We start from the raw sequence: 18658 nt of genomic DNA, 5'->3' as shown, positions 1-18658 counted from the left end.
TGACTTGGCAAGCAGGGGTGCTGGGCTCACAGTGGGGCCAATGCAGCGTCATGGCTCTTGCGCATTTGTGAAATACAGAGATTTAAACAATTGAATCCAAAAAAACAGCCAGGATTCCAGAATCTGTTGTGCCAAAATACAGTTATCTTCTCACTTGATTTCCACAGCCTTTGTAGTGACTTATTTTAAACATAACTGCACAAGGGCCTAGTGCAGTAGCCTATTGATTAAAGTCCTTGCCTTGCACATGCTAGGAATTTATATGGGATCTAGGATCTAATCCCGGCAGCTCCGCTTTCCATCCAGCTCCCTGCTTGTGACCTGGGAAAGCAGTCAAGGATGGCTAAGGCCTTGGAACGATGCACTCGTGTGGGAGACCTGGAAGAGGCTCCTGGCTTTGGATTGGCTCAGCTCCAGCCACTGCATCTGCTTGAGGGGGTGAATCAGTGGATGGAAGATCTTCCTTTCTGTCCCTCCTCCTCTCTGTATATCTGACTTTCCAATAAAAATAAAATAAATCTATTTTTTAAAAATGGTTGCTCTTGGGACAGAAACACATTTGTTTTTAAAAAAATGACAAAATGACTGCACAAAGATGAAACATCTTACAAGCCTTGTTCTAGATGAGACAGCAGAGGCCCTGCCAGGGCACAGCGGACAGGAGCTGGGCAGGGCCAGGCGGAGGCTGGGTGAGCGCCTCTGGGGCGAAGCCCTGACAGGGCCCCAGGGACGTTCTTGACTGCCCTGGACCGCTTCAGCAGGAGCATGGCAACTTGGAATAAAATAAAAAAGAAGCGATATTTTAAAAAGAGCATGCAGCCAGTCAACTAACCCCTGGCAAGAGCGAAGAGGGCACCTCCAGGCACTGCAGTGGCAAATGCATCAACGGACACAGCATCACAGTGGCAGGGAGGGCACACACACCTGTCCGCAAGCCAGGGAGGTAACAGAAACACCCGCTAAGGCTGTCTGTTCTCAACGCCCACCCCAGGGTGTCCTGACTGTGGGCGGGGGCTCAGGTCTGAGGACCCAGGGGGTCAGGGTGAGCAGGTGAAGTGTCTTGCCAAGGCTGCTGCCCAACATGGTGCTCTGAGTCTTGTGCCAGGTGGCGGCACAGCCAGGGCCTTATCCAGCTTCTCACCACACCCCGAAGTCTCACAGGCCAGAGCCCAGGGACGGGGCAAGACAGGGGTCTGCAGCAGATAATGCTACGCACACGTGTGCCAGTCCCTCCCGCATCATGAGGCGCCTCCACGCACCACATGTGCACACACACCACACTAATTTACCCCTTAATTCTGTAGCCATACAGCTGTTCAGCCGGACGGGTCCTGACCGGTCAGCTCTGCATTTTCTCCCTCAGTTAAAGTAGGACATCGCTTTTGAAAGCGGCATTCCTCGATGCATTGTTGATTTAAGGAATCAGCACATCTTCACTCCATTATTGTTTTTCTGTAATATTTTGCTTATCCAGAAGGCAAAGAGAGACCTTCCAAGTGCTGACTTACACCACCAAGGGCCTGGCTGGACCAGAAAAAAGGGGGAGCCCAGAACTCAGCCTGGGTCGCTTGTGTGCAAGGCAGGGAGCCGAGGTGCACACGGCAGGGAGCTGGGAGCTGGACTGGATGCACAGGGGAGACCCCCACGCAGGCCCAGGACACAGGGGACCCCAGCAGTGCTGCAAGTGTAAGTCAAACCTTTACCCTTCAGTCAGTCCACTGACGCCCAGCGCAGCAACTCTGCATAGCGCTGGTTCATCCCTCCCCGTCGTCAGAGAGGCCCTCAGCCACCAGCCTGGCCAGGCCCCGTGCCGGCCACGCACACTCATGACCTCCCCTGTCCAAGGCCCACATTCCTCCCCCACGCCCTGGAAGATAACGAATCAGGAACCAACGCCTTGAACCACTGGCCTGTGACCTCACATGGGCTGCCTGTCGCTGAAGGCAGGGAGATGCCAGGGCCATTTTCCAGGTCAGAAGCAGCCGATCTGGAGGGGCCCCTCACCTCCCAACCAGCTCCTCTGAGGCGGCATGCTGTGGGGGGCGTCTGTGAAACTGTCTAAAGCCCACCACCTTGCAGGGCCTTGGCCAGCAGAGCCGAGCGCTGCCCACTGCTAGCCACCACAGCGGGACCGCCTGGGGTCTTCCGTGGCGGCCGGGTGCCTGGGCTGCCCGTCCCCTGGGACCTTGGCAATGAGCTCCTCCCCCACACCTCTCCCAGCCTCTTCGGGGAGGTTGCACAGAGGCCTGCCCACCGCAAGACACTCTCTGCCCAACATATCCATTAGTTCCCTTGGGTCCACATCGGGCTCTCAGCCTGCGCTGACATTTTCTGAAACTTGTTTTAGAATTTTACTTAGAAAATCAAAGACTTTTTTTCCTCTACCCTGGAATAATTTTGGAGTTGACTCTAATTGGACATACCAGTTGGGACAGAAAAGAGGGGGTTGTTCCTGGCACAAGCCCCTCTCGGACAGGAGCTGGGAACTGGGGAAGTGAAAGCAGGGTCTGCAGGAGGGCTGGGGGGACCCTGCAGGGAGCCTGTGTTTTCCTGACTTTGTTGCTGTCCCCAGGCAGGCAGGGGAGTTCCCAGCCTTGACCTAAGTAAAAAGTAACACCCTCGGCACCGCTGGCTCTCCCCCACTGTGCTGGTCAGAAACAGATGCAGGAGGTTTTCTAACAGTGTACTCAGAGGTGCCTGGGCCCCAGCAGAGCTGCAAGTTTGTTTGAAAGTCACCACTGCCCAATGTGGTTTGCTCTGACACCTTCCTCCCAAATGTAACACCTAGCACACCTGTGCTGGGCAATCAGCAGCAGCCCTGCCTGGCTCCACTGGCCTGCAGGTGCAGCCGACCTGCAACAGGGGCTGAGGGACCAGCACTGCTAACCCTAAGAGGCTGGGAAGGGACGAGGGGCCACAGGCTCTGGGCAGCTGGGCCTTCAGAAGAAATCGAAGCTGAAAAGGGTTAGCTCTCTCCTCAGCACCCACACCCCAGGGCTCGGCATACGGGACATTTGCTCTGGGGCACTGCTCTGGGCAGCCTCAGCTCTCGTCCCCTCCACCCACATTGTTGGTCCTAGGCCTCGTGGCTGGAGGCCTATGGCCAGGCTCTGCCAGCACCTCACTGCCCAGAGCCAAGCTCACCCTGACTCTGGAGAACACAGCCCAGGCAGGCCATGCCCCAGAGCAGTGCTGGACGCCACCTGAGGCGGACAGGGCCCGTCACGTGGGGCTTCGGGCACTAGTTCAGAGTCCAGGGGCGGCCAGCTGCCTGGCGTCTGAAACCGCCTTCTGCCAGGGTCTGCCCAAGCGCCCTGTTTAGGGTAGCTGAGATCCTCCCCTGCCCTCAGGAAGGAGGGAAAACAGAGTGGGCGGTCCGTGTGTGACCAGCGTGCCAGGGCCAGTCCTGGCAGAAGAGGCCCTGGGCGAGGCTTCCTGAGACCACATTGGGACACAGCAGTCCTTGTGAATTCTGTCTTTAGTAAACAAATTGTAAACAAAAGCCTCCTCCTATGACTGTTTTTTTTTTTTTTCCTTGAAAGCGATACCCCGTGTATTTCAGCTTTACAGCCTGCTTTGTGGCTGCTTCTCCTTAGGTCTCCCCATGTTAGACCCTGCCTGCCCTACAAAACACCCAGGAGCTGCAGGTGCAGGATGGACGAGCGGAGGTGGACGAGCGGAGGTGAGGGAGTCCACAGCTTCACAGCCAGAGGCCCCCAAGGTGGCTGGCTTCACCTACCACCCACGGTGTCTGACGCCACCCACAGCCCACAGTGACTGACGCCACCCACGGCCCACGGTGTCTGACGCCACCCACGGCCCACGGCATCTGACACCACCCACAGCCCACGGTGACTGACGCCACCCACGGCCCACGGTGTCTGACGCCACCCACAGCCCACGGTGTCTGACGCCACCCACAGCCCACAGTGACTGACGCCACCCACAGCATCAGAACGGGCAGAAGCAGCCACTGTTTCCAGGACCCAGAGCTCCTCCTGCACAGAAACTGGTGGTGTCATTTGTGAGTGACATTTAACGGCACTGCGAACATTGGCACACGACATCTGCAACTCAAATACCAGCTTAGTGCCTGTGGTCAGCTAGGCTCAAGGCGAGCCCGAGCTCCAGTCACTGCCACCTCAGGCCGCAGGCCCTGGCCGCTCACCTCCTGCAGGGTTGGGCTTGGCTCACAGAAGCCACCACACTGTTGTGGTATCCCTCTGGCAGCAAAGTCCCCAGGGCTCACCTTGCAGCCTACTCCTGGAGGCATCGGCTGCTGCCTCCTCTAATCCTGCTCCAGCCAGTCCTCCACATCCAACACACACACACACACACACACACACACACACACACACACACACACACACACACACACACACACAGCATTGAGCACCTGGGGAAGTTTCCAGTACATACACACACACACACACAGCATTGAGCACCTGGGGAAGTTTCCAACACACACACACACACACACACACACACACACACACACACAGCATTGAGCACCTGGGGAAGTTTCCAACACACACACACAGCATTGAACACCTGGGGAAGTTTCCAACACACACACACATAAAGCGCTGAGTGCCTGGGAAAGTTTTTCACACACACACATGCACATGTCTTGCCCCAGCCAGCCCTCCAGGTTACACACACATACCCATTGAGCATCAGGCACGTTTTCCCAATGAATAACTGGCACAACCAGAGGCCAATGCCCAAGGCTGTGAGAATATCAGACTTACCATCCTGGGAGCCAATCCCAGGCACGGACTGCAGCAAGAACAGGGCCACAGCAGCGGTCAGCACCCTGCACGCCAGTCCTAGGCAAGCTGCTCCCATGGGCTCGCTGCTCTGCACTCGGATCAGAGGCCCCTGCAAACAGGTGCAGGGCTGAGTCCAAAGGGCCGCCACACCAGGTCTCATGCAGCGGCCTGCGCGGCCTTCCCAGCCCACATCAGCATCTCAAGACAATCAGCCAATCACAGTGACCTTCTTCACCCACCCTCAGAAGCGCTGGGGTCTTGCCCACTGTGTGTGCTCAGAGGTGTCGCTCTGCAGGGGAAGTGAGTAAAGCAGCCAGGCCCAGCAGCAACCCAGGAAGGCAAACACAGAGGCCAAATTATGGGGACTTGGTGAGAAGTCAGTGGGTTCCCTGTTCACACAGGGGTCAGACACTTGCAAATCCCTTTTCAAGTTAGAACCAGATTGAGTCACACATCTGGGATCAACTCAGTCACCGCACTGCACCATCACCTCCCTGTTCCTCTTGCTTCCTGCTGGCTTCACAGTAGCCAAATACCCATGGCTTGGGATGGAGACTGCCCAGTAGGATGCCCCTGGGCTCGCTAGCCACTTGACAGAGGAACCCACCCACTCACGGTCCTTTCCACAGGGTCTCAAGCAGACACCAACACATCTGTGATGGAGCAGTGAAGTCCAGCATAAGGCAGTGACCACTTTAGTCTCACTCCCAAAGAAACATGAGCAGGGGACAACCCTGAGCTGATTGCCAAGTCCCCCCACACCTCCACGCACGCAGGAGCCGCCTGAGCTTGCAATGGGAGCAGGCTAGGATGACGGGCAGAGGAAGGGCTGCCTGGTGCATCCTCGCCACCCTCCAGGCACAGACCCACAGTGGGAACCCAAGCTCCTTCCAAGGCCTGTGCTCCTGACTGCCATGGGCCCACACAAGCGACTACAAAGCCTCAGGACACAGAGCCGAGTGCAGCTCTGTTCCCCCACGCATCTGTGCGGTCCAAAGACGCCACCTAACACCAACACTGGGCATCGCGCCTTCATCGGACAGGGCTGCTGCAAGAAGCCCCCAGGTGAGTGTTGCAGTGTGGACAGGGGGCACCCTATTCTGAGAAGGGCTCCTGACCCCCTGGGCCTCCTGCAGGGCTTCTGTGCTAACGCTGCAGGAAAGGAGGAGAGACCAACACAAAGGGCACCATTCTCGCTCTTGCCTGCCCGCCAGCATTTCTGCCTGTGTCACCTGAGCACCTTGAGGACGGTGGCCACAGGCAGGACAAGGTGACTCACTTGTTTACTTAAACTTATTGGAGATGAGATAGATCCCATTGGCCGAATCCACTCCTAGGCCTGGATGGGGCTCAGGCAGACAGCCAGGAACTGTCTTGGTCTTCCACGTGGGGGACAGGGACCCAATCACGAGAGCTTTAACGGGCGCTACCTGCAAGGTGCACACACGCAGCAGGCTGGGGTCAGAAGCTACAGTGTGCACGGCACACACACAGGACACAGCCATCCCACCCAGTGTCTCAAGCACCTCAATTATGTAGAATAGGAACTCTCGGGTATAAAATGATTAGAGCAGATGTGTGAGACCCCATGTCTTTAGGTAAGCTCGGCTGGGAATGCTGCCTGGTCGAAGGCTCCGAGTTCAAGGTCACTGGACGACTTCAGAGTGTGCAGGGTTGGCTGACTGCAGAAGGGAAGCCTGCAGATCTGTGCCACACACAGTTGTAAACTGCACTGCGTCCACTGGGCACAAGCTCAGCTTTGGTCTGTCCATCATGCCCACAGACGCCGTGTTCTAGTTCATCCTGCCTGACGTGCAAACGCCTGGGAGTGCTGTGCTTGCTCTCATCCCGTCATCCACAGGGGGAAGGGGGCTGCTGGCAGGCATGGGGAGAAAAGCTGTCTGCCTCAGGGGACTGGATGGCATCCCCAGGTCAGGTGCAGGACCCACCGTCCTCCCGAGCTCCCCAAGGCTGGCCTCCTGTCCCTGTTCTGGCCATCACTGCCTGGTAGGGGTGAGGGCTGGGAAACCCCAGTATGCAGCTTAGGCCCTGGCCCCTCGCCGCAGCAGTGGACCACACCCAGGCAGAGCCCACAGCAAGCAGCTCCTTCAGGAACACAGGGACGCCTCGCCGGTCTGGGCTGCCGTGTTCTGAAGCTGGGCTGACTTTTACCTGACCGGTCAAAGTTTAACTCCTGACTTACTTAATGAGGACACACTGTGAAAATTAAGCCTAGAGTCGGATGCTCAGGAAACTGTAATTATCAGTATATTCAACTGCTAAGAACAGTTAACAAGAGTCAAACAGCAGACAAACAACATTGATTTACTCATTTATTTATACAAAACTGGTTAACATTTTTAAAATACACATGTGCAGTCTGCAATGAGACACAGGCTGACAGGGCCCAGTAGGGCTGGTCCCAGCCGCTGGCGGGCTGCAGGCTGAACCGGCCCAGCAGGGCTGGTCCCAGCCGCCGGCCTGCTGCAGGCTGACCCGGCCCAGCAGGGCTGGTCCCAGCCGCCGGCCTGCTGCAGGATTGACCCGGCCCAGCAGGGCTGGTTCCAGCCGCCGGCCTGCTGCAGGTGTCCTCACTGCAAGTCAGACACGTGGCTGTAGCAGCGGTCTTTCCTGTCACATCATTCTTGGTATGAACTTATCAAACCACAGAAGGCACCATTCACCTCAAACTCACAGTCCAGTCCCTGGTCTTCAGTGTAACAGTTTCAGAACACATCTGATCCTGAGCTGTATGTAAATCCCAGCAGGTGGGAGTGCTGAGTGCATAATGAGCACCAGGCTGGACCCCAGCCCAGGGCCCTCGACTCCCACCAGCAGTAGCATCTAAATGCAAATCCAGCCCCCTGAGGATCTCCAGGCCCTACTGGTAAAGTATGCAGTTTTCGTCCCCCTGGGTCAGCAACAATTTTAGCTCTGAAAGTTCCCCAGCACTTTGGTTTGTCACAGAAGGCCAGCTCCAGGCTCCTCCCATGCATGCTGCAAGCGTCTGCGGAGCTGCCCCCGAGGGGGCCCTCAGAGACACATAATGAGGATGGGGCTTGGCACCGGCCAGGGCAGCCCTGGGCTCAAGTGCCATCTGGCCCTATAGTAGTCACGCTGCTCAGAATCTCTGGACAGGCCTCATCAACAGGACCACAAAGCCATGCTGAAGCCTGAGCTCAATGTCCACCTTCTCCAGGTGGATACACGCACACATGAGCACGGCATCAAGATCCGTCAGGCAGACAGCACCAACAAGAGACAAGGCAGGCTGCTGTGCGATCCTCCCAGGAACAAGAAATCACAAGGTATCAGAGAATTTTAGCAGACATTAAAAATAATAATTTTAGAATCAGACAGATCCTGGAAATGAAAAACACAATAAATAAAACATATAATGCAATAGTGACTGTCCAAAGCAGAAACGACCAAGTAGCACATTCAGCACAAAAATAGAGTTGAAAAAAACACCAGTGAAAGGGAACAGAGACGGCCTATGGGATCTGAGAGGCTCCATTACAGACGGCCTATGGGATCTGAGAGGCTCCGTTACACAGACGGCCTATGGGATCTGAGAGGCTCCATTGGAAGAGCTCAAGATAGAGAACCAGGCATGGGAAAGTCCAAAGTCACCATGGAGATTCAGTCCAAGACATCAAGAGCAAAAACCAAGAGAATTGCCAGAATAGGAAGAGATCACACCACAGCAGATCCCCGAGCATGGAAGAATGGGACGACACAGCAAACGGCAGAGTGGAAAAGCCCAAAAGCTGCCAGCCAGGAGTACTGCACCCAGCGAGGATCCACAGATGGAAGACACAGGCAAACAAAGGCTGAGCGAGCTCAGGACCACCAGCTGTCTTACAGGAAACACTGACCAGAGGTCCTCAACTGCAGGGATGCAAATGAGCGACATAGGAACTTCTGAAGGTATAAACCTCACTGGAAAAGCATTCAAGTTTGGAATGTCTTAATACTGTGAGTCATCTAACCCTTCAGGAGAGCCTGTTGGGGTGCACATGTGCCCGAGACACTAGCTGGGACATCCAGCCTCCACAAGGAAGCTCCCGGCTTTGCTGTCCGACCCCAGCTTCCTGCTAATGCAGACCCTGGGGCCGCCTGTGCCTGCTCACGCACTGGGGGACCCGGACTGGATTCCCCGCTCCCACTTTCAGCAGCTGCAGCATCTGGGGACGAATTAGTGGAGGGGAGCACTGGCTCCTCTCCCTCTCCTGTTACTCTGCCTCATGTAGATGAAAATTAACATTTTTTTAAAATGCAAAATGTGAGGTGGGGGAGTGAGCAGAACTATTACATTGTTTTCTTTTTAAGTGATCAAAACTAAGTATCAGTGTAAATAACAATTATTTCCAGCAACATGGAGGGTTGAGCTACAGAAAGGATCCGAGGTGGGCCTCCTAGAAGTAGCATGACGGGGGCTCACAAGGGCCTGTGCTGGGTGCGGGAGGAAGCAGGGAAGAGGGTCAGAGGGCACAGCTGCATAGAGCCAGGAGTGAGGAAGGCAGATGGGCCTGATACAAGAGCGTGGAGGGGCCAGCAGCGGCCAGAGCACACCGCCCCCCAAGGCCTCATCCACGTGCTGCAGTCACAGCCAAGGCGGCAGCTTCAAAGCTCTGAGCACAGCAAAGCCACCGCAGTGTGCTCGGCACTGGCTGGGCCGTATGACGTGACTGTCCAGTTTCCCAAATAAAGAGGACCGCCTCTCCTCAGATGCCGTCATGTGGGCCGGGCATGCATCGTCAGGGGGCCAGTCGGCTCTCAGCCGTCCCTCCCCCTGCACAGAAAGTCAGCTCAAGCTGAGCCCAGGCGGGGGGCACACTGGCGGGGGTGGGGCCTGCGCCCAGGCGGGGGGCACACTGGCGGGGGCACAGAGCTGCCTGACCACTGGCACAGAGTACAGCCCGGCACTGAGTCGGCTTACTCCCTGACACACTCCAGAGCGGGGAGCCGCAAGCCACCCAGGGTCCGAACCAGCCGAGGGAGCGCCCTGCAGTGACTGCCAGGAAGACACTTGCAGTAACAGAAACACAAGCTTCATAAAACCATTTTCATCATTTCATTCTGCGTGATTAAATCATTTTCACAGCATTTAGGTAAAACTGCAACTATTCTAAGCCAAGGAAGGGAGACAGGCTTTCCAGAGGGTAACCAGGTCCTTGATCTTAAACATCACTGAACGTGACGTGGCACTCCACTCAAACCAGCACTGCCAACATCCGAAGAATCACTCAATACACTGGTGTTGCCAAATAATTAGGGGGAAAAAAGAGAAATTGCCATTTTTTGTGGTTTTCCATTTCTTCACCTCAAGGCAACAACTTGATCTCTGAAGTGATGTTAAGATGACACTTCAAACAGGGTGCTGTGACACCGCTCGCGGGACACACGAGTACCGGACTGCATGAGGTACAGGGCTCTGCTCACAGTGCCGAGTCCTCACGGGGGCTGGCCTCTGCCAGAGCCGAGGTGTTCAGGCTGAGGTACGTGAACTCGGCGAGGTTGACTATGGCTTCTGGTTCTGAAGGCGCAGGCCCAGGGCCTCACGAGCTGAGGCTGTCCTTGCTAGCAGCATTCCGAGATGGCAGGGACACGAGCTGGTGTGGACGCAACCTCCAGCGACGCCCCCAGGTCTCCTCCCATCTCGTGCCACGGCCCCACCCTATGCCCATCGTCAGGCTGAACTCCACCTTCTTTAGATGACTGGCATGAGACTTTAGGGCTTAGCTCCCACGTGCATTCCAGGGCAGATAACCTCACTCAGCCACACAACAGGTGCACTGTCACGCCCACAGAGGCTGCTTACACAGGGAGGGACCACGTGACTGTGCCCACGGCCAACAGCATCCACAGGGAGAAACTGAGGGGCAGGGCCTGAGGCCCACAGGTGCTGCTGCCCAAGCAGCAGGAGGGGAGTCCTCAGCGCGGCAGACCCAGGTGCCATGCCTGTACACCCCCTGCCTGGCACCACAGGGCAGCAGCATGGGCAGGCCAGCGCGCTGACCCCTGTGCCCTGCCCACCGCGTGCTAAGCTGGAGTCCAGGCCACACTTTCCAGTTGCGACTCCTCCATGGCATCACCAGAAACTGCTCCTTCAAGTCTGGATTAACCCAGCTTTCTTCCAGGAGTTGAAGGTGAGCCGTGACATGGGCAACGTGAAGCAGCAGTTACTCAACTGCACCTCGTCCATCCCACTAACCACAGCGGGGAGAGGAAGCCGTGCAGACCTGCGGACGCTGCGGACCAACGGCTCAGGACCTCCAGCCCACGACCTCGGCTCACCGCAAAGGTCTCTACGCCGCAGGGTGAGGGGCGACTAGGACAAGGCCGGGATGAAATACTGGAGGGAGACGTCTTCATATAGCAAATCAAAATGGACAATTCTGTTATTCACAATATCTGGGGAGAGAAAAACCCATGGATTCAAAGTTTGCTGCAGTGCACCCTGCTCTCCAGCCAGCAGGGCAACCCTCCCCCGGCCACGCCTCTGCAGAAGGCACCGTCCCCACCAAGAGCTGGGCTCTGCAGCCCCTCTGCTGTCACAGCCAGCAGGGCAACCCTCCCCTGGCCACGTCTCTGCAGAAGGCACCGTCCCCACCAAGAGCTGGGCTCTGCAGCCCCTCTGCTGTCACAAGCAGCATGGCTGCAGCTTTCCTGGCTCGGGTAGAAACACTTGCCAACACCCACGGGAAGTGACAGGTGAGACAAGGGTACAGAGAGCAGCAGGAGCTGCCAGGTGACCACGGGCAGTGCAGCAGCGGGAGAGCACAGCTGGCCAGGCGGGTGGAGCCTTCATGGGACCTAAGTGACGAGCCACAGGGCAAGCAGCTGCACAGCCAGCACTCCAGGCGGTACAGGGTCAAGCCAGACAAGCAGAAGGCGTAACGGAGGAACACGGAGGAGATGGGGGGAACCTAGGGTGCAGTGACATGTCCAGGGAGGGCACTGGGCTGAGGCAGGGTAGAAGCAGCAGCATGGCCTTGGGGCAGAGGGACAGGGCGCAGGTTCAGCCATCACGTTTGGCTGGCGTCCACTCACTGCTACACTGGTGCACACCACTGTGGACGGCCGATCATCCCAGACACACAGGACCCGCAGGCATGCCAGGAGAAAGCTGTCATCCTCCCATACACCCCGTGCTATCGCCCTTCCCAACACCCCAACACGCCGCCACTGCCCCATGCTCCCTCCCATTTCTCTTGGGGCACTGACTGAGAAGGGCTGGGTGGCCCCTTCCCTCTGTGCACTCCTGACACGAAGACTGGGAGGCGCAGCCTGGGCCTCCCTCCTCAGCGCTGTGCACCAGGACCTGACAGCCATTCCCCCACCCACACCTCAGTTTCCTGTGGCTCACGGCCACGCTGGTAGCAGAGGCAGGAAAAGCCTGAGAAGAAAGCGTTGGTGCAGCTGCCCTGTTCACTGTGCCCCGGGAAGGACAGCAAGAGGAAGACTGGCAGGTGCGTATCTCAGAGATGGGACCAAGCAGAAGCGGGAGGACCATGAACGATCAGCAGCTGGGCAGGAGATGGGCAGCGAGCACAGGTCAGCAGAGGAGGGCAGACGGCAGAGTGGGAGCTGCAGCTACAGCAGAACCACGCACGGGGCTCGGAATCCAGCCGCCAGAAAGGGCTGAGTGCAGAGCGCCCCCCCGACCCCCCGTCTTCAGGCACACCCCTGGGGGACGGCCACGAGAAATGCCCACGGTCCACCTGCCAGGCAGTAGGCCTCGGGCTTCTCTGAGTCTGCTGTGAGCCAGGGCACTCACCTGGGGCCAGCACCAGGCCCTCCTGAATCCAGGGACCACAATTCAGGCAGCTAGAGCAAGAGCCACAGCCCACCAGGGAATCCCCAGGCTGCCACAGTCTGCTGGAGCCCGGGGACGAAGGCACAAGGCAAACACAACGCCAGGGGACACTCACTGCACAAGGCCTTCGTGGGGTTCACCTGCTGCCCGGCAAGCAGCTGCAGAAGCTTCTTGATGTCTATGTGCACCTCAGCCATTTCCTCCAGGCTTCTGTCTTGAGAGGCTAAAATGACATCAATACTCTAATTTTTTTAAATGTTTATCTGAAAGTCAAAGACACAGAGACAGAAACAGAGAAAGGTCTTCATTGCCTGCTCACTCTTGAACTGGCTGCAAAAGCCGTGCCGGGGCCAGCAGCTCCACCCTGGTCGCCCACATGGCTAGAAGAGTCCCAGGTCCTGGGGCCATCACCCACAGCTCCCCAGTTGCTTTAGCAGGGGGCTGGACTAGAAGTGGAGGCTCTGGGACCTGAACTGCTACTTCCATATGAGATGCTATTCTGCAAGAGGGCGCAGCCTGGGCCCTTAACATGCTGCATCACACTGCTGAGCCCAACACCGATACTGAAAAGCACAGGAGGCACTTGCATTGGAGGCAGCGTGAGCCTCCCAGGGAACAACCACAGCCGCTGTCACCAGTCACGACTCCACCGCCCCTCCGGTGGGAGAAACGGCCTCCCAGGGTCTCACTGTGCATCGGGAGCCGAGAAGTGCATCGCTCACGCACGGACTCGCAGTCCATGAATAGTCTCCTCCAACAGAACACAGCAAACGGACATCCCACTCTGCATGTTGACATCACCAAGTGACTGGCACCAGAGCAGTCCTCGGGCACAGACTGGAAGCCACCCGCTCTCACTCGTGGGAAGCACGCCCTTGGCTGTGGCACCACTCTGTGCCTCCCTGTCGCCTGGGTCTGTGTTCAGGAGCACTGCAGCAGCTGAACCCGAAGGGGCATCCCTGGCCTGCTGTGGATCACGAGCACCTCACCAAATCCCTTCTCCAGCAGCAGCAGGTACCGTGACCTGGTCCTGTCCCCCCGCAGGCGAGCAGCCCCTGAACCTCCCAGCCCCCAACCTCCCCTGTCCTGACCAGGCTCTGCTCTCCCCACTGCTCCACCGCCCTGTGCTCTGAAGCCATGACCCTCATGACCTCACGTGAGATGACGACCCTCGCATCGGTTGCTCTGCCTAAGTACGGCAGTGACTGAAGGAGGCAAGGAAGACCTGATCCCGCCTGCCGGAGCGGAGCTTCCCAGAGCGCGGGAGCGAAGGCTCGGGCAGTCAGCAGCCCACTCGCACCCTGCAGGGGAGCAAGGAGCCCCTGCCGGCCCCGGGCTTCCGGCCAGGGGCAGAGCTCCTGACCCCTCTGTTCTATCCCCGAGCAGGAGATGGCAGCAGAATGCCAGCCTCAAGCCTGGGACGCCATGAGCGGACGCCGGTGGTCCAGCAGCCTTACCCCCTGGGGGATTCCCGAGGTCCTTGAAGTGAGTTGTGACACACACCACCTCAGTTTCGATCTTCAAGTTGAGTTCTCCACTGAGGTTTGCTTCAATGACCTGCAATGCATGTATTTGACATAGCTTATAACAGCAAGGAAAAGGGAAACCCCATGGCCTCAGTTTGTGGAAAGCCAGGAGACACTGGTGGGGAAGTGGCAGCCAGGTTCGAGAGCAAGGAGCCCAGGCACAGGCGGAGGCCCAGGGTGCAGTCCTGTAGGTGGTGTGGGGCCATTCTGAGGTTCAGGGACAGGAAGGCCCCAAGTCCCCTGCTCCCGCCCCACGCCTGGTTCAAGGCAGTGTCAGCAGACACCGGCAAGGACTCAGGTGGTTAGACTGCAGGTCCAGCCCTTCTGATTCCTGAAGGTCAGGGTTAGGTCCACTTCCTTCCTGGACTGCCTCCTGACAGACAGAGCCACTGTGCATGGAGGTAACCTGTACCAGGCACCTCACTTCAGCTCCTCCCCCTGCTCCACACACTCAGCCCCGCCTGGAGAGCCCGGGGAGCTGGGGGAACCCACCCCAAGACCAGCAGGTGTCCCAGCTGCCCCGCACTGCCGCAAATCATGGCAGTTTTGCCGAGAGCTGTCACTCACCAGGTGGTTGCTGATGTTTCTCATCTTTTCCACCACGCTGCGCATGGTCTTCAGGACGGGTAAGTAAATGCTGACCTGCACGAGCAGTGAGGGGCATGGTGTTACCAGTAACACACGCGCTCCGGCCGAGCTGGAGCGATGCACGCTCAGAAATGCCGGACCCTGCTCTGCAATGGCAGGAACACAGTTCTACATCGAGGCAAAGCCCAGCTCTGTAATTCTGCCAGTTCACAGGTGCCCAACAGAATCCAGCCAGGCACACCTGCTGTGCCCTCAGCATCCGGGGGCTTCCTGGTGGTCTCAGCAGGCACAGCGCACTCCACACAGGCCACTCTGGGAGTGCTCACCTGCAGCACCCAGGGCCAGCATGACTCCAGGGAGCAGGCACCTTGCCTCCTTCGGGCTGGGTTACCACCGTGCTTCAGAAAATGCGGACTGTGTCACACCAGGCAGTCTTCAGGTAGAAGCCCACAAGCACTTCGCCCAGGACATCACTGCACCACTCCTCAATGAACTAGGAGCAGCCCAGGCCCTCCGGGGTCCTCCTCCTTCTCCGTGGCTCCGGGGTCCCTGGCTATGGGCTCTCGGTCACAGCCATGCCTGGCCTCCTGGCTGCTTCAGAGCCAAGCGACCAGGTCCTGGGACACCCAGAATCCAAGTGGTGCCCAAGGCCAGTGACAGCCGCACTTCCGTTAGATGCAGTTGTGTTTTCAACAAGAAAAGGCAAAGGCCAACTTTTCCTTGACTAGCCTTCAAAATGAATGCCACTTTCTTCTCAGGCACAACACAACTTCCAGAATCCACCTGCGTGCACTGAGCTCGCTCAGTCACAGGATGCAGGCCCACCCCTCGGCCACCCCGAGTGACAAGGCTGCGGTCACTCACGTCAGAGTCCGGGACGGAGGGCTCCTGCAGGTCCTTCCACAGCCTCCTGGGAATCACCTTGATGGGGATGTCATGTGTCACGATGCGACTGCTGCTTGACGCAGACAACTGGCAAGACAACAGTCCATGAACCATGCCTGCGGTTTGCACTAAAAAGCTGAAGTATCTCAACTAACAATGCGGACGACTCAGTCACTCAACACTCGTCCTGCCAACACCGAGACCACACCTGTTGTGCCGCAGGTCAGCAGGGCCTGACGCTCCAGAGCAGGTGGACTTTACACAGGGGCCCCAGAAAAGCCCTGGGGAGAGCCTGAGCCAGGCAGCTGGGGGCTTGCTCGGCCTGGGAGTGTGCTCCACAGAGGCGGCAGCCTGGGAGGACAGGGCGGCGGGCCTGGCCCTCAGGAGGCTGCACAGTGAAGCCGGGACAGGGAGACACAAACGTGCCACCTGCTGCGTGGAGGCAACAGAACAGGCACCCAGCGCGCTACAGTCCGTCCTCCACTCAAGCATAAACCACCCGGATGCAGCTCTGGGGGCTTCTGTGGGTGCAGAGCCCACGAGCTTGCACATTGCAGACAGGGGAGAAACGGACACAAGAACAGGAGGAATCCGGGGGTGGCACTGTCCGTGTGGGGAGCTGCAGGGCTGCGGGGCCACGCCGAGGGCTGCACAAGTTCATAGAGAGGAGCTTCTGTGTGGAAGCCCCAGGGCTGAGAGCAGGGAACACTTGGGCGCTGCAGTGTCGGAGCTGGCTCTGAAGGGCGCGTGTGCACACACATGCTGCGTCTCCCGAGGCCTGGGAGCCAGAGGGGCTGTGAGGGGCCCCAGCGCACCTGGCGGCAACAGGCGAGACAGCAGGCGGGGACAATGCATCAAAATTGTGATTTCTAAGTAAATTCCTATCGGCTCATTTGAAAGAGCAACAGAGAGGTTTTCCACAGCACTGGCCTCTCCAGCGCTGGCAGGGCCAGGGCTGCGCCGAGCGGAAGCCAGCAGCATGAGACTCAGTCGAAAATTTCCTGGTGACAGTGAGCTTGCAGTGAGTGTGAGCATAGCACACGGGGGCAGCCCTCCCAGCAACGGCCTCACCCTGACCAAACCTCGGCCCGAAAGCTCCACTGTCGGACGAGGAGGAAGTTTTAAACTTGCACAAGGCGGACCACGATGCCACTGTGCGCACAGAATGTTCTAAGAAGGTCGGAGCTAACACACCACACTCACCAGCTCCACCGACACCGTGAGGCCTGGGAAACGCTTGTGCGTCAGCTTGATTTTCAAGGCCCTGGCGTTCTGGGCTGTCCTCAAGGCCCGGGCCAGGTTCTCCGTGACCAGCTCCAAGTAGATTTCATTGTTCTCCGCTGAGGGGCCCTCCATTTGAAACTCACTGAAGAAGTTTTCCTGCAGAGGGGAGAAGGGTGTGAGGGTCCCTAGCAGTGCTGGAGCAGATCTGGGGGCGCCCAGCGGGTCTGGGGACCACCCTGCAGGTCTGGGAGCACCCAGCGGGTCTGAGGATGCCTGGCAGTGCACAGCGGCATGTGGGGGTGCCCAGCAGGTCTGGGAGCACCCAGCGGGTCTGGGGACCACCCTGCAGGTCTGGGGACCACCCTGCAGGTCTGGGGGCACCCTGCAAGTCTGGGGACCACCCTGCAGGTCTGGGGGCACCTAGCAGGTCTGGGGGCACCTAGCAGGTCTGGGGACCACCCTGCAGGTCTGGGGACCACCCCCTGCAGGTCTGGGGACCACCCCGCAGGTCTGGGGACCACCCTGTAGGTCTGGGGGCGCGCGGGCCCGCTCACCTGCTCCAGCTCGCACCACAGGCTCACGCCGCCGCCCGCCAGCTTGTCCGAGACGATGAAGTTGAGCTTGTCGGGGCTGACGCGCAGGGTGCACGCCTTGGCCAGCTTGGCTACCATGTTGCAGACGCCTGCAGCGCGGGAAGTGACGCGGATACTCAGTTGCAGGGCGCCCGGAGCGGCCCGCTCCAGCTCGCCGGCGCAGACCCCAGGTCCCCGCAGGAGACCCCAGTCACGTTCCAGAAACGGCCCCGGAGGCCTCCCCGCCCCGCACGCGGCCCGCCCTCCGCCGCCCTCCCCGGCAGCCGCGCTCACGGGTGAAGTGGTTCAGACAGGCCGCGTCCACGATCTTGGCGCGGAACCTCATGCCGGCGCGGTCGCTCGGGCCGCGGGCCGCCGGTGGGTGAGGACACAGGCCAGCGCGCAGCCGCACGGCGGGAACCGTGCCTGGGCCGGAGGCTTCCGCCCGGCTCCTGCCAACCGCTTCGCGGTCACCTGACCCGGCCCCGCGGGGTGTGGCCACCTGTGGGCGTGGCGACCTCTGGCCACGCCCAGAGCGGAACCTTGGCCACGCCCCCGGTCGGAGAGCGTTGCCTTAGCATCTGAAGTGGCTCTTCCTCGCCAGGCCAGTCACCATGTAGCTCTTCCAAGTTTAAGTCAACAAAATTTGCTTCTAAAATTACTTCGTAAATTTTGAAATACTGAGCATCACTTATAAAAAAGAGTTTGTTGTTATATAGATCACCACCAATACAGTGTCTCTTGAAAATCTATTCTATTGAAAATCTATTCTATTCTGTTGATCTTTTCAGTGAGTCCCTCAACCTCATGCCACAAACTGTAGCATAATTCCGTGAACCTGTCAAGTACACGCGACCTGTGCTGACAAAGCGTAAACATGAAGCTGTGAAGGTTTTTTTCTTGAACCTCAGGTCCTCTTGCAATTCTCTTACCTGGATCTGGCAACCCGTGTCCCGGGAGCGTGGTCCGGGAGCGTGGCCTGGGAAAGCAGTTGAGGACGGCCCAAGGCCTTGGAACCCTGCACCCACATGGGAGACCCAGAAGAGGCTCCTGGCTCCTAGCTCTTGGCTCTGGTCCCTGGCTGCCAAGGGGGCCTTCCTCACCTGTGCCATCATCAGTGTCACGCCAAGTTCTGCCACCCAAGGACGGATGTGGCTTGGCTTCCCCCTCGGCCACCCACTGCTGCTGGGCTCTTACCTTGGCACATGACACCTCTTTTCCTGGTTTTCTAGTCTTGGTTGTGATTTTGTAGGTTTTGCCCTCTGGCTT

The 18658-nt window shown here is 58.2% G+C and overlaps 1 protein-coding gene across 4 annotated transcripts; it reads right to left on the bottom strand.

The window, feature by feature from the left end:
• Positions 1 to 2588: 2588 nt before the first annotated feature.
• Positions 2589 to 17788, bottom strand: HUS1 (HUS1 checkpoint clamp component). Of its 4 annotated transcripts, XM_040964890.1 has the most exons (11): positions 17684 to 17788; positions 17372 to 17499; positions 16797 to 16973; positions 16023 to 16025; positions 15573 to 15680; positions 14688 to 14762; positions 14052 to 14151; positions 12710 to 12817; positions 9723 to 11189; positions 8131 to 8135; positions 2589 to 2599 (listed from the first exon to the last, which is right to left on the bottom strand). In XM_040964890.1, the coding sequence occupies exons 1-9, from the start codon at positions 17733 to 17735 to the stop codon at positions 11107 to 11109; spliced, it is 834 nt and encodes a 277-aa protein (XP_040820824.1). In that variant the 5' UTR covers positions 17736 to 17788; the 3' UTR covers positions 2589 to 2599; positions 8131 to 8135; positions 9723 to 11106. The 4 variants fall into 4 exon arrangements, with proteins under 4 accessions (XP_040820824.1, XP_040820823.1, XP_040820822.1 ...); XM_040964889.1 differs by lacking the exon at positions 16023 to 16025; XM_040964888.1 differs by lacking the exons at positions 2589 to 2599; positions 8131 to 8135; positions 9723 to 11189; positions 16023 to 16025 and having other exon boundaries at positions 12509 to 12817.
• Positions 17789 to 18658: the final 870 nt, after the last annotated feature.

This window comes from Ochotona curzoniae, unplaced genomic scaffold (genome assembly GCF_017591425.1).
Source record: "Ochotona curzoniae isolate NIBS_2020 unplaced genomic scaffold, NIBS_Ocur_1.0 scaffold_3835, whole genome shotgun sequence".
Lineage (NCBI taxonomy): Eukaryota > Metazoa > Chordata > Mammalia > Lagomorpha > Ochotonidae > Ochotona > Ochotona curzoniae.
Note: the sequence above shows the minus strand (reverse complement) of the source record. Positions and strands in the feature narration are given on the sequence as shown.